The 14,880-nt window shown below is 32.0% G+C and overlaps 1 protein-coding gene across 10 annotated transcripts in view; it reads right to left on the bottom strand.

The window, feature by feature from the left end:
- Positions 1–14,880, bottom strand: part of LOC113549443 (polypyrimidine tract-binding protein 2) — a 175,638-nt gene that overhangs the window by 82,781 nt on the left and 77,977 nt on the right. For 8 of the 10 annotated variants that reach the window (XM_026950744.1, XM_026950741.1, XM_026950742.1 and 5 more), the window contains one exon: positions 12,634–12,744. The exons of 1 other annotated variant lie outside the window; for it this stretch is intronic. In XM_026950744.1, coding sequence (XP_026806545.1) covers positions 12,634–12,744 — 111 coding nt within the window. Of the gene's footprint in view, positions 1–3,749; positions 4,741–12,633; positions 12,745–14,880 lie in introns of those variants that run through there. One more of the 10 variants, XM_026950751.1, reaches the window with a different exon arrangement.

Genomic DNA, 14,880 nt, shown 5'->3' with positions numbered 1-14,880 from the left:
CCCAAGTTACACAATAAAATATAACATACCATTATTATTATACTACTGTAGGCATTGAATTCAATAACTTAATTAGAGCTCATTCATAACTTTAACGACTCATTGTTTAAAAATGTAAATGTTATGTATTTAAACAACATTGGAGAGTATATGGATTAAATAATTATGCGATGGATATTTTTAATTAATATAAAATGATGTACAAACAATAAAAAATATGACGTAACAAAATTTTTATAAAACATGATTTACAGGAGTTTATTATACTGAACGTTGTTTCACAATGGCAATATTATTATTTATTTAAAAAATATGCACTTATTCCAAAAAAAAATTTCCTAAACCAGTCACAATAATGATACATATATAGTAGTATAGTAATATAAACAATCCAAAAATATTAGTCAAACTATGTATACTGCTGAGACTCGATACAGTTAAAAGGTAGGCAATTTGGTATATTTAGATACCCGATAATAATTTATTGTTTAGATATTATTAATTCTGAAAGTGTAAGCGCACAGTGAAAATATAATATATAATATTATGCATTATTCACAAATGGTGAAGATAGGTAAACAATTTAGCGGATAATCAACGTTTCAAAACAAAAACTATGAAAAACGTCGAATCGCGTTTTTCACGATACAATCGGAATTAAACACACACATATACCTAACTAATTCATACATGCTCGTACATAGGAATTATTTTGTGTATTCATGTGATTTTTGGAATGTTTTTTTATGTAATTTTTTAATTTTGAACGGATACAAGTACCAACCTACTACTATACTTACCGCTTTAACATACATAATATATATAATTTTTTAGATATATATTACCAAAAACTATTATCTCTCGCAACTACTATTATTACGATTGGTGGGCGTACACTAGAAAAGAATAGGAAAAAAAAAACAAAAACCCAGAATGAAATATATGGAAGTGGCCGAACGCGACGATGGTGAGGGGTGGGGTGGGGCACACACTTTGTGCGCGCGTTCACCTTGGCGCGTTTGTAGCCGCCGTCTAAGTAGACGGTCGAGTCTAGGCGGGGGAATATCACGAGGCATCGGACGGCCGTGATCTCGAGCAGATTAACATTAAACACCGAACCCTCCTTCACCTGCACCCCTACCACCACCATCGGCACTACTACCACCGGATTCGGAGTACCGACCGAAGGCATGCCGGGTAAGGTGGAGATTCCCGCGGTCCCGAGAGACACGCGAGAGTAACCATCGCCGCACGTAATGACCATCGACCGTTGTCGTAGAAAATTACACCGTGCAAGTACACAAGTACTCGCGCACACACACACACACACACACACACACACATATATATTTACTATACATTTATTTATTACGTACGGACGAAAATTACCGGTTACCCGGTAATGTGTATGCCGATCTAGAGGATGCGGTAGAGAACATGGGTAACCGCCGGTGGTACTAGTAGCGGCGGCGGCGATGACGGTCACGGCGAAGACGAGGACGAATTGAATTCGTGCGGCGCGTTTCGGAAAGATATAATATTCTATGGACGTATAATATAAATTATTACGGCTTATGAGCGTAAAGGAACAAAATGAACGGGCGACTATATGACGACGACGGTGGTGGTGGAGATTTGGTATCTGCTGCAAATATCGTAATAACATGGCAATTTGTGTAGTACGCATTTCATATCTACGATTTATTTTTATTCAAAAATTTGGTGACGGATCAATGGCGTAAAAACGTAAAATACAAAATAAAAATAATTATTATTATTGAAAAGAGACTTGCCGACCGAGACGTCAGAGTATATTCGATTTTACCCCAGCCACCGTGAACTGAAATCGTTTTAATTTTAAAAACGTCAACAACATGCACGTCATCGATTTTTTTTTACATCCATATACTTGTAATATACCTACTTACTATAACTAATTTTTTAACTAAGCTCGCTGCACCACCCACCACACGTGATTTGTCAGACCTCACACTAAACCTACATGATATATAATATTATTATGATAAAATATAGCGGTTTATCGCTTATCCGATCAACCCTCGCCGCTATCCCTGCAAACTCAAAATTATTACGTGATTTAAAAAAATATATGAGCACGACATTAGAAAATATGTATGACTAGAGGATTACTCAACGCCGCCGTTTGATTAGGTACACCTATATAATGACATAATATGATAACAATGTTACTACCACAAGTCAAGCAATTCATTACAAAGACACTTTTCGAGATAGCAAACGGCACATTTGTATCATACAATATACAGAATGATCCAGTTAAATTGTGTCAGATAAACGAAAAACGAAACACGGGGGGTTACTGCACATATATATATATATATAATAAATAATACATAGACCACAGACTATTTACGAACGCGATAATAATCGCGATGAGAATCGAAGAGATTTAATATTAAATATTGAACGAACAACAATACGAGAATATACTATTCTACGCGTAGTTTTATTTCGCAAACATTCTCAAAAGGTGTGGAATTTCAATTCAATTTCAAAAAGACGCAGAGGCATCGTTTCCACAACATTATATTGTTATATTAAATTAATAACGAAATAACTATAAAACCGAAATAATCGCTTTGATAACAACAATTGAATTGTGATCGTGCCATTTCTACTATACAGATAACATTTTTTTTTCTTTTAAATAAAGCATAAACGTCCAATATTGTATTGACGATCTTCAACTCTTACAGATATATCAACCTTGAACGTCTTGGAAGAATCAACTCGAAAACAATAATATGTTTGACATCAAAACCGACTACATGTGAATTAAAAATCACTTATTTTCTAATAATTTTTTTTTTTGCATGTATAATAGTATAATAACAAAATATCACAATAATAATAATACGTAATGTACTATTAAATAAAATTGATGGGATCTGCAGAATATGTTCAAACTCCCATACAAAAGCAGCAGCGGCAGCAGTTTTACATCGAAATGTCGATTCCGGGGTGATAAAAAATGTACGATGACCGAGTGTGTGCGGTTTTTACAATTCCGCCGCAAAAGTGCAGTTCCGTGGACTTATTGAAAATACAAAATTCATGAACGTCGGACACACATATAAACGTTACCGCAGTTCTACCAAGTCGTTGTGAGGTCGAGCGACGAAAAATAAAAAAAGCATCGTCGAGTAAATATTTACGAATTTAAAAGAGAAGGATTTCCTCGTCAATCATCCGGCAAAATATGATATCCGACAGCATCCTGTAAGTTAAACGAACAAACGCAAAGCAAACTTCGGTAAACTCTAACAAACTAAATTTTCCAATTTATATAAATGTATACATATACGATATAATGCGTGTACGCGCGTACGAAACGTACATTATATGTAATGCGCAACGATTTCCAATAATCGAGTAAGTAGTAATGATAACTAATAAACAACACAAAATTAAGCTTTAATATCAACGTCGTAAATCTTACGCGCATTATGCATAATACTTTATATATATACATTACGGGACGGTTTGGGGATTTCGAAACTTCTCTCGGGAGCATAAACAATCCCGTTTCCGTGGAGGGGAAGTGATTGACGGGGCGAGCCGAACGGACGGACAGACAACTGACGGTGTTTTGTCAACGAGCACGACGAGCGTAAAAACGACAACAAACCGATAAATGTTATAATGCATATTGTATACGAGTATATCATTATACATATATATATAATGCACTCGCCGCGGACACTCACCATTTCCACGTCGTCCTGCACGGCGTCCGCTGCCGGCGTGGCGATAGTGGCCGTCGGTGGTGCCGTCGTGACGGATTCCGCGTACTGTGGCGCCGGTCGCTGAAGCTAGCTGCAGCGGCGGGTGGTGATACGTGTTGTTGGCCTGCAAGTGATACAGCTGGCCACCAACGTGCGGCGTCTTGGGTTGGGGCGTCACGGCGACGGCCAACTGATACTGATGCAACGGTTGCGGTTGCGGCGGCTGCGGCTGATGCTGATATACGTGGTGGTATGCTGTGGCTGTGACGGCGGCGGTGGCGGCGGCAGTGGTGCAGGCGGCGGCGGGCGAGCAACAGTGCGCGCAACAAGTCCGCAACGGCGGCGGCTGTTGCTCTCCGGCTACGTGCAGTGCCCCCGGGTACGTGTAGCAGTACGTGATTGCTGATGGCGCGTCGACCGGGGCCCGCCGGGCGGCAAACACGGTGGCGGCGGCGGCGGCAACGTCGGGTTCGCGTGAGACTAGACCGGCCGGTCAACCGGACGATCGCATCGGCGTCTGGGTCTGCGGCTGTCAGGATGTCGCGCTGTGAACTCGCGCGCAGACGTTTGATGATACGACGATGTCGTCAACAACGTTAATTATATCGGGACGTGCCGTGGAAACCGTGCAATATACTGTGTATTAGCCCGCGGCTGAGAACACGCACCTGTCGTCCGAAGTGTCTCGTGGTCGCGGACGCGTTCGACGGTTTCGGCGGGCGACTGATGAATAGTTTGTGTTTATTGACGTGTGTCTGCTTGCATGTGTGTGTGTGGGTGTGTGTGTGTTTGAATGTGTGTGCGAGGGCTAGCCGTTGGGTTTGTTGCGTGCGTGGACAGAAAACGAGAAACGAAAGGGGAAAGAATAAAATAAAAAAAGACGAAAAAGAGAAAAAGTGGTGTGTGCGCGCGCGTCGGAGTGTAGCGGAGAAGATCCGGTACTGATGCGGACTCTGATCGCACTGGTCGCGACGGCGTCGTCCCGAACGGGGTCCGGTGTGTGTATGTGTCGCGGTCGGCGGCGTCGACGGCGCGCCGATCTGCGCGCATGCGCCGCGCGACGAGCACACAGGTACGCCCATCGGTGGCGGGGAGGCGCTCTCCGCCCGCGGCGTGTACCTATTTGCGCGCACACGCACACGAGCGGACACACACGTACATACGGATATTCAACACTCCGCCACCGCACACCCACCTGGTGATTCCGCGTGATGTGTGCAAGTGTATGTGGAGTGTTTGTGTGTGTGTTTGCGTTAATGTACGTGTGTTTGTGCGTGTGTTTGTGTGTGTGTGTGTCCTGTGCGTGTGCTTGTGGTACGTGTGTGTGTGTTTGTGTACATGTGTGCGTGTCCGTGTGTTTGTGAGTGTGACGATAATAGGTTATTAACAAAAACAAATGCGTCCGCAATTAATGCGATAAAAATATGTATAATATTGTAATATATAATGCGCGACACAACACAACACGGCGCGAACTTTCCTCCGAGCCCTGCACGAAAACGCGTTGCTTAAACCCGCCGCCGTCGGACTAAACGAATACGACGCCGCAACCGTCGACAAACGGCAAAAAAAAAAAAAAAGAAAATAATAAAAAAAAGTATTGTTCACGCGGGTCCTCCGAAAACTGTCATAACAGAAAACATTTTTTTTTCTTCCTTCTTCTTCTTTATATTTATTAACGTTTCTATTCAAACTTTTCCTATTGAAGTTTGATATATTTGCACTTTTAGTTTGTAGGTACACAATGTCTCTTTTTTTTTCTTTTCCTTTTTCCTTTCACGACGAATATTTTTTCAAGATTTGCAGCTTTTAAACAAATGACCGTTTACACAAAAGTTTCTTAAACACTAGCGACGACAAATAAACAGAGTGCGACGAGCTTATATATATATATACACAGATCCTTTGTAATAACACAAAATCGACTAATCCCGTGACTTATGAAAAAATCGACACCTAAAAGAAATAACGTCGTTGATGGGTTAACCACCACACGCCTTGAACATTTACGAATAAATTATATTCAACAGATATTATACACGTACAGGTTGAATCAACAGACGGCCTGTTGCTAGAGCACCTACATATAATATATTATATATATATATATGTCGGTATATGTCGGTAATGCGCAGTTCAAATAATATTCGTTTTTTACACTTGTTAGGGACTTACATGCTGCACGTAAAATGTGCATATTATAATAATATTGTATAATACATATTAGATACTTACCGTTTTAAATTTTAACAGGCCGTTCCTAATTATTTTACAAATTGAATTTATAAAATGTTCAAAGACATAATTCTAGAGCATTAATAATATATATACAACGATATGTGATATCATACACGGTTGCCAGGGCACCGACGACGGATACTCAATACTCACTGAACTCATTCATTATCGGTGTGGAGGATTAGAACGGGGTCGGTGTACATTTGACATTACATTATTTAATAAACCATTTATTAAATACAAACGTATATTTACACATAAGACCGACGTAAGTAGGTAGTGTAGATACTAATTGAAAATAACTCGTAGAACCGACCTCAAAAATAAAACGATAATCGCGCGTCTGTCGACTATAGGGAGAATACACATAAATAGTGGGGAACGTATTTACAGCCTCTTTTTCAGAGAAACTGCGGATACCTATAATTTATAGTAATCGTGTACATGGTATTGAGAAAAGTAATGACAAAAAATCTTGTACAAAGATATTCAAGGTCAAAAATCCAAACTACAATAAGAGCGTTATTTAAATTAAAAAAATATTTATATTTTCATTATTTATACTTGTTTTATAGTTATTATGAATACTAAACAATAATATTATAATATTACAGGGGAGTTGAATAATTACACAACACATCAGAGACCTCGACCAAAATGACGGTTTTCGGTTTCGGCTGTTATTATCAGATACAAATCTAGTTAATTATCTATATTATCTGTCTCACGAAACAACATTGAAGTGCGGAGACGGAAAATAGAATATAAGAAAACATTTGAGGTGGCGCAATGGACCTGTAGTTTCTTAGAACTGATCGAACGTAAAAACACCAAAAATATCGTACAAACCTGTGTTTGCGTGAGTACCTACTGCGTACAATACGGACAGCCTTTGCCTATAGGTCTGTATAGGCTGGGTTTATACCATGGTAAATATATTGTAGAGGACTCTGGTATAACAATATTGTTCCTCAGCCAATATTGGGAAAATTTATAATGCCGTGCCGACCGATTCTAGATCACCATCCACGAATGCGGATAATATAAAAACGTTGTGCAGTGCGACGACTATCTCTTTTACACATATATTATGTTTGTAAGCTTCGGTCACTTCCGAGTTCCAACCAAGACGAAATACGCATCGCACGTTTTCTGATGTTTTAGAATTTCTGCGAAGAAGGTAAGACGCATATCAGCCACAAGTACAACTATATATATGTCTATATATTATTTACAGGTTCCGAGTAGGGATACAAGACATTTATTAATTTATTATCGCCTCCTCGACCGTAATATATTTATTTTTTATACTTGTACAGTCGTACAATATACAAGGATATTGGTTAATAAAATCCGAGTAAAAACATAAACATTTATCTATAGGAATATCACTTCTCAGCCCCAGAAAACAAACTGTTTTAGGTATATATGTATTATATGTGACCATAATATGATTAATATATATTATGTAGAATTGATACACCACCGGAATAGCGAGTATTCAAACTTTTCAACCGGCAGACGACCATCTCATTAACATAATTGGAATGCATGTAATAGTTCAACCGTCTTTCATTCCATGCACCATATGCATAATATATATATACAAATTAAATTGTAATCGGAAGGATAATTTAATTTACTTATATTAGATACGCATGTCATCAATGGTCATTTTGTTTTATCGAAAACATTTTCATTCCTGTACACTGCGATATAATATGACTTAATATGGTCGACTCGGTATAAATTACATGATATGATAATGATACTGCGTGCAATTTTACGATGAATAAAAATTATCTAAGAATCAATATTTGTTTTATACATAATATAATTCCTATTAAAAATGTCGTTTTATTGCATGGGAAATACATTAACAGTTATAAAAGAAAATTATTCAATCATTTTTTATTTTAAAAATTTGATTGAAAGTAATATTCAATAACAGTTTTTAAATACTTACATTCTGCAGACGAACAAATCAACTTCACAGAAATTTTAATTAAAAAAATTGATATATAATTTTCATTGATTTTTTTTTTGGATTTATCTGGATTAAAGTTTCAAAATTAAACTCGGAAAATACAAGGGAATATTTATATAAACTATAAAGAATATTTAATTTTAATTTCTTTGAACAATTATTTAGGACAATAAAAATAAAAAAGGAAAAAATTACTCTACTAACTAGATTACTAGAAACAAAAATTATTTAATCTACTTTAACTTAAATACAATGCGCTTGTTATAGGCGCTACGTAGCTAGTAAGGTTGTAGCTATTAAAATTTAAACGCATTTCCCGACATTTCATAATGGAATTTGGAATCTAATTTATTTTTTAACGACGAAACAGAAGTTATTGAGTCGTTGTCGAGTCATGATTGTTAAAAATGCACGGCTACAAGTAGCATCCGTCGCTTAATACTACCAACATTTGTAAAAGAAAATTAAGTTTCACAGAAGCTCAAAAGAATCATTAAAACCGAGGTTAGTTGGTTGAGCAATGTTTTAAATCTAATTTCAAAGGTTTCAATAATTTGATTTCCGATTTAATACATGTTTTATTATTCATCAAACATATATTTATCACACAGTCTGAATAAAAAAAAAAACGGGATTAGGAGAACTTATGAATTTTACTCATAATAAACTACAGTGAGTGCTCCGGAGAATTTTAATAGGAAAAAGTAAATTATAATAAAATGAGAACGTTCAATGTAAAAATAAATTACTTTCCATCTAAAATATTTAATATTACTGTTAATAAATTTACAATTTAATTATTGACATTTAATGAGTAAAAACATTGATTTAGTGAACTTGGTATACACTTCTTATAATAACTAAGTAAGTATTAAGTCAGTGTGATTTAAATACTTGAAAACTGATATTTTCTTTAACTAAAAATTAAACTAATCATCGAGATATATATATTGAGCATAGATATGAATGTATTTGTTTTACATTTGTATGAATATATTTTATTTTATTTCTGTGATCACCTTGAATACTCCAATCTTTATCTTTAAGTGTGGTTTAAAATATAAAATTTAATCAAGATAGTACTTTTAGAAGGAGGAAAGAGTTTTATTAAATTTAGTATTTAACATGAAAAAGTTTAAAAATGTATGAACTATGATTAATTTAGAAACATTTAATGTATATTATATTCGTATAAATTATGTATACCTATGGTATATAAAGCTGTATAGAAATTAATTTTCCGATATTGTCTAATAATATGGAGTGGCTGTGATAACTATTAATGTCAAAATAACATAAATCCATTGTAGTTTTGAATTATAATGTATTTGGTTCGTTAAATAAAAAAAAATTACACTGTTCATTGACAATATTATTTTAAATAAAAGTTTTATAATGGTTAAAAAAACATACTATTATTTTTATAACATAATAATATAATACCATACATTTTGAATTGAACCATGAATTAATTAGTTTTTTTAATATTTGTTGAACATTTTACATTTTTAAAAATTGATATCACCATAGTATAAAAATTAAAAAATTTATTTTAGGTTATTTAAAAGTTGTTACAACTTTTAAATACAACATTCTAAAAAATATTAGAAGATTTTTATGAAATATTTAACGATTTATTCAATGACTATAAAATATTTTTAAAATTATTAATAATGCTGTTTAAAATTGTAAAAACCAAAAAAAATAAATTTCTTAAAGATAAAAAATAATATTTGTTTTTTCAGAATTAACTTTACTTAGGAATTTATAATTTATTATAAATATCAATTAAAATAATTTAACCTTGTAAAGTATAAAATAATTAATAAATAATTTATTATTGTATACATATTTAACTTATCCATTGCAGTAACATAATCAATGACAGTAGGTATATTCAAAACTACTCTATAGCAAAGCGATTAACCCGCTTTTTATAAAATAATCATCAAAGTATTTGCTATATATAAAATGCAGTTAATAAAATAAATGGAAATATAAAATAACACTAAAATTATGGATAATCAAAAAAAAACCAAAGTGGACTTAAAAATTCATTAAAAGAATATTAACAATTTGAAAATACTTTACTTGCGAATTTGAATAGCGAGCTGAGTCCGTTCAAAGAAGCCATTTTCAAATGTAATATTATACATAATATATCTAGTATTTCAAATTATTTGGGCTTTTAATTATTATAATTTTTTTTTTATTATTATTATTATCATTGGTAACAAGATAAACATAGCGATTTAAAAAAAAGACGATAGTTTAATGTCGAAAAAAACACAAAATGAAAATCATTTAGCTTAATTTTACAGAACGAATATTGAAATAACTACAGCAATTCGTGAATTGAATCTTGTTTTTTGATTAAAATTTTAAATTTGTATAATTAAATAATAGTATATGACACATATTTTCATAATGCATGTACATTGTACATACCATATTGTACAAAATGCCATTATTTGGACAAACTAAATTCAAAACTCCAAACTTAATGATATCCTTACAAATTCAAAATCAAGATAACAATTCAACTAAGATTAACTTAGGTACTATGAAATTAATACAGGTCGAAAACTCCTATAATCCCAACGGGGTTTTGGTTCTTCTCTTAATAGTAAAAGGATTAGATTCAAAATACAATTTTAGATTTGGTAGATATCGTGCGACGACAAATATATACTTGTCGAATATAAATAACTGACTTACCACTCCTTATTACATTATTAATAGTAGTAATAGAAGAAGTAATATCAATTGTAGTAATAGTTTTATAAGCCATAGCAAGTAACAGTTACCAACATATAGTATTACAATTTACAACGTGAAAACTGAATAAACAACCAAGACGCGCGTATTTCCATCAAGATTTTATTAAATTCTGAGATGCACATGTAACTTTCAATATTTACAATGTTTGTCTAGGTATAAAATAGAAAACGATAATCGAAGTGCACTTCGATAACACATATATACCTGTGTAACAGGAAACTACAATAGATATCGATATAAATAAAGAAACCGACTATTTCATGTTAACTTTGTAAAACTGATAGTATTTGCCAAAATACGAAGGCTTCAAGATATTTGTTATTAAAGATAAATTAGCATTTGCTCTAGATGGTTGACAAACTAAATAATGCAGGGAATAGGAATTATATAAATTAACGGACACGCGGTATTGCTGTATAGATATATACAACACTATATAGACCGAAATAGCAAAATCAAAGTAACAAACCGACCTTAGTTTCTATTAGCTAATTAATGAAAATCCAGATTACACCGACAGAGATCCTAACAAAAAAAGAACTTTGATGAAAACCAAAAGAATAAAAGGTTTATCGTAATGGACAAACAATACTGCGACTTTCTAAAGACCAAAAATTCAATTAGAACGATTAACTTTTATCACGTTATAAAAACGGCTGAAACAATTCTTTAGGGGAGATTATTATTATGAAAGCCCTGTTATTTATTATTTTAACACGAGGATTTTATTCAAGTTAATACAGATTATATATTATTATAATACGTTATTAAATATATACGATTTTTCATTATCGTTATTATTGTAACTTTTCGTAATAAATTACCAAACAAATGTATTGATCAAAACAATAGTAAAAACTCAATTTAATTTTTTAAGTTACTTTATAAAATATATAGATAATAATACATAGAAAAAAATTTCAACAAATATTTGAATAATCATTCATGGTTGGTCATAATTTCCGTTTGAGCATAATCCTTACATAATCTTTTCTTAATTTGTGCGTTTCTTAAATATTTTTTTATTTGAATAATATCACAAAAATAAACATAGGTACCTGACACTGACACTGAAAAGCCAAAATCTAAAAGGAGTTTAAATGAAGTTCTATATACATACACCACGGGCCATAAGGACGTTCAATTTGTACGTGACAAAAATAATAGAGATTATGTGATATAATATATACCACCTACCTACCTGCAGATATAATCTCAACTACTGTATTTTTGTAACTAAATAACTAAATGACCTTGTATAAACACGATATAAATCGTTAAATGACTTCTCAAATTAGCAGCATTTTTTATTGCACATTACGTATAATAATTATACAATCCATCGTGTACGCAAATAATAAATTGCGGTTACTATGGAGCGGTTACCTAATAAAATAATAATCGATGGAACGTTTTTACCCACTAGTGAACTAGTTACTAAGGTACATATACATACATATACGTACTAAACTATTTGCCATTAAATTTATCGATATCGGCTCCAAATACTGTTATATGTATATATATATATATATATATATATATATCCCAAAGATGATATAGAACTAGCGGAAGGGACACAGATACCCTTATAACCATTGACTGCATCGTGTTATTGCCTAGCCATACTAACGGTTACACGATCGCGAACGTGTTCAATTACGGATTTTATGTCCGGGAAGCACTTAGGGGTAACCGCAGTAATTGCCAGCGGATTCTTATATGTGATTTGCACGCAGGAAAAGTTTAATAACCCGTGCGGCTTTTAGCCGTGAAGCCAACAGAAGCTTGGCTGCTTCACGTCGGGCATATTATGATAATAACAATAACGTGTACAAAACTCATGAACGAGCAATTTACCTTCAGGGATCCTGCGACATACGGTGAGAATTTGAAAAAATTTGGCAAAGACGTTTCTTCTGCAGGGAGTGATATATATTGACAAGTCAACATATCCATTGTATTGCTTACCTGAAACAAAAATACAAAACAATAACACTTAAATGGGGTAAATCGAAGTAAAATATTAGAAATTGTTTAGAGAGATTCACAAAGAACAATGTTCACAAAAAATAGAGGAAAAATGAAGACATATAAAATTAATTTTACAATCAACTTTTAAATCTAATAAAAGTATAACTACTTAATACATATAAATACATAGAATGATTCTTATCAAGTATGCTTACCCAAATTTTTTTTTTTAATATAATGAATATTTTCTAATTCAGATTTTTGGAATTTTTAAATACAAATATTTTCAAATTCTTAAATTATTTTATAATATTTGTATCAAATATGCGAAGTGTGACATTACAAACTTCTGTTTTTCAAACGTAATTTCCCCCCCCTTTCTCTTATAAAATAAATTATTTAGTGAATAAGTGTTATGATAATTAAAATGAGTAATCTTTTTGTAGTTATTAAAATGTTGACATTATTAATAGACCTTAAAAGCGATTTTATAGAAATATAAAATTAGTGTGTAATATTGGATCTAATACATATTTTACTTGGACTATTTTTACAACTTATAAATGTTAATAAATTAATATTATTATTATTTTATTGTTGTAATATTTATAATAGATCTTATATATTTTAAAAATTATTTATCATAGAACTATTATTCTTAGTACAAAATGTTAAATAGCTTAAAAACTACTTGTTCAAATTTAATACTGAGAAATTAAAATTTTCAAAAAAAAAAAAAAACTCAAATAATTTATAGTAAAAGAGAGGGTTCACGTTTAAAAACAGAAAATTATATCTCAATAAAACACTTCTAAGTAGTACAAATAAAATACAAGGATTTTAAAATATGGTCTTATATTTATATGATTTCAAAAATCAGATTTTAAATAAATGCATTATTAAAAATCAATAGGTACTGACCGTGTTTGATGAATCACTCTATAGATAAAAAATAACTAAAACTATAGTCTAAATTAGTAAAACTATAAATAAGTTAAAAATTATCAAATTGTATAACTGAAATTCAGTAAAATAATGCAAATACAAATACAAAAGAAACAATAATAATTCAGTAATTAATGTAAAACTCTCGATGGATTTTAATTAAATAACAGGCAAAAATATAAAGATACTTTATTTTTAATTATTTCAACTTATCGTAGAATGTATATAATGCAGTAGAAATAAACATCTAGAGTTTATTGAAAATAATAAATAAAAATTTAAAAATTCGTATAATAGTCGTACATAGAAAATTATATATTCGATTTAAACAACTCAAACGTAGAAAAATGCTTAAATAAAAATATTTTTTTTTAACAACTACACACTTTAGAGGTACTTATAAATAAAAATATTCTAATAATAAACAACTTAACAAAACAAAAATTTATAATTCATTGTATTACATTATTTAATGAAAATAAAATACTATATTCATGTTTTTTACAAACCAGCAGATATGCCCTCAACTTTACAAAAAAGGGTAATTATGTGTACCATTCTATTTAATAAATTATTGTTAGAAAATTTACACTATAATATTGTATTAATTTGTATATATCTAGTTTACCTATACTTGTTTAAAAAAAAATGTTACAAACAAATCAATTAATAACAGTACTTTTTGAAAAACATAGTTAAGTATACTTTATCAAAACAAATAACAATACACGTATAATGGTACTTAACTGACAAACTGATGTATGGTTATTGCCTATTGGTTATACTCAATGTCTAATAAAACATTGATAAATACAAGTCGTCATCTAATAAAAAACACGATATGTAATTTATACACGTTTTTGAATGAAAACCTATATGTTTTATTGTATCAGAAATTATATTGGATCATTCGTTAATGCTGTGTCACAAACTAAAATGTGCGAGAACCGTATGAAAGTTAGAAAAATAAGGATTTTCCTAAATTGGCCAAGGATATCTACAGTATATATCAGGAATGACACATAGACTACAAAAAATGACCTTTTTACCGAGCTTTCTAGACAATTTTATCCAGAATATAAATTCGTGTAGGTATACGACTTTCGTGTTACGGTATTCGTAACGGTACGATGCGTTCGCCGGGAACATTTCCTTTCATATTTTTTATTTATTTTAGTTACGATACTA

This window comes from Rhopalosiphum maidis, chromosome 1 (genome assembly GCF_003676215.2).
Source record: "Rhopalosiphum maidis isolate BTI-1 chromosome 1, ASM367621v3, whole genome shotgun sequence".
NCBI lineage: Eukaryota > Metazoa > Arthropoda > Insecta > Hemiptera > Aphididae > Rhopalosiphum > Rhopalosiphum maidis.
The sequence above is the reverse complement of the archived record's forward strand: the minus strand, read 5'-3'. Positions and strand labels throughout refer to the sequence as shown.